This window comes from Tupaia chinensis, unplaced genomic scaffold (genome assembly GCF_000334495.1).
Source record: "Tupaia chinensis unplaced genomic scaffold, TupChi_1.0 Scaffold149964_1, whole genome shotgun sequence".
Lineage (NCBI taxonomy): Eukaryota > Metazoa > Chordata > Mammalia > Scandentia > Tupaiidae > Tupaia > Tupaia belangeri.
Window position 1 is genome coordinate 771,098 of NW_006209805.1, and position 1,297 is coordinate 772,394.

Genomic DNA, 1,297 nt, shown 5'->3' on the forward strand with positions numbered 1-1,297 from the left:
GAGGCGCGCAGGCTCTACAGGTCGCGGTAGCTGGTCTGGGCCTGCTCGGGGCCCGCGTCCCGCTCGGCGTCCGGCTCCGCTTCCGGCTCTGGCTGCTCAGACCCCACACTGCCGCCGCCGCGCTCCGCGGGAGACTCGGGGCTGGCTTCTCCCGCCTCATCAGCCTCTAGCCTGCAAGCCAGGCCTTGTCAGAGCCCGCCCTGCTGGGCCCTCTCCCGCAGCCAGACTAGCTCCAGGGCAGGGCTGGGGGCCAGGCCGGCCCTAAAGACCATGCTACAAGAGATCACCCTTGCAGGGAGTCTGGGTAGATCCTGAGTCCTGGCCTCCTTGCAACCCTGCACCTGCTGGGCCTGGGCGGGAAGAGCTCGGCCCCTCCCCTAGGCGGGCTGCCTCACCACCCTCCCTGCAATGAGGAGTACACACCGAAGTCGAGGGTTATGCAGCCCAACCAGAAAAGGGACTGGTGTCTGGTCCCCACCCCTTGCTGTGGGCCCCTGGCCTCAGCTGCCATGGGGGTGGCAGTTTCTTGAAAGGGAGTGTCCAGGCCTTAGGAACCTGGGCAAATGGGAGGGCTGGGGGCCACCATGGGAGGTGACGGCAGAGTAGACACGTGGCCCTGCCTGGGGTGCAGTCCTGTCCTGAGGGTCTCTGCACACCCCCTCCCTTACCCGGTCTCTCCCTGCTTCCCTCCTCCGGTCCAAGCTGGACAGCAGGTGTCCACGGGGCTGGCCGAGCACGCCCTGGGCTGCCTGGGGGGGATGGAGCATGGAAGGGCCCAGGGGTCCACCCCTAGCACCTCCATCTACTGAAAAATACCTGCCGAGAGTGGGGGGCGGGCTGGTGGGGCTGGCCAGGAAGGGGCGGGGGGATGGGAAGGCCACAGCGTCGCCGGCGCCCGCGATGTACTGGATAAGGTCGGTGTTGGGGGCGGCACCGCCCTCCTGCTCCATGCTCTCGCTAGCTGCCCGCTGCCGCTGGAAGTGGTGCCGCTTGGGGGAGCCTGTGCAGGGGAGACCGTCAGCAGCGCGCCCCCTAGCAGCTCACCCACCGTGTCCGTGTGCCCCGGCCAGGGCCAGGGTGTGGACAGCAGGTTCGGGCAGACGTGAAGAGCCTCAGGTATGCCTCAGCCAGACACAGCGGACAGCCGGTGCCCCTGCCCAGGGAAGGCTCTGGTGCCCGTGCAGCAAGTCCCTTGGAACCTGCTGGCCTGCACCTGCCCTCCTGACATGGCAGCCAGATGGACCTTCCCTGCATGCCCCCCCCCCACAACTGGGTCCACCCGGGGCCCCACACCAGA

At 68.3% G+C, this 1,297-nt stretch overlaps 1 protein-coding gene across 1 annotated transcript in view; it reads right to left on the reverse strand.

Annotated features, from left to right (window-relative positions):
* Nucleotides 1-1,297, reverse strand: part of CBARP (CACN subunit beta associated regulatory protein) — a 27,108-nt gene that overhangs the window by 640 nt on the left and 25,171 nt on the right. Inside the window, 2 exon segments of the mRNA XM_014585459.2 lie at nucleotides 6-171; nucleotides 817-1,000. Of these exon segments, the coding sequence (XP_014440945.1) occupies nucleotides 6-171; nucleotides 817-1,000 (350 nt within the window).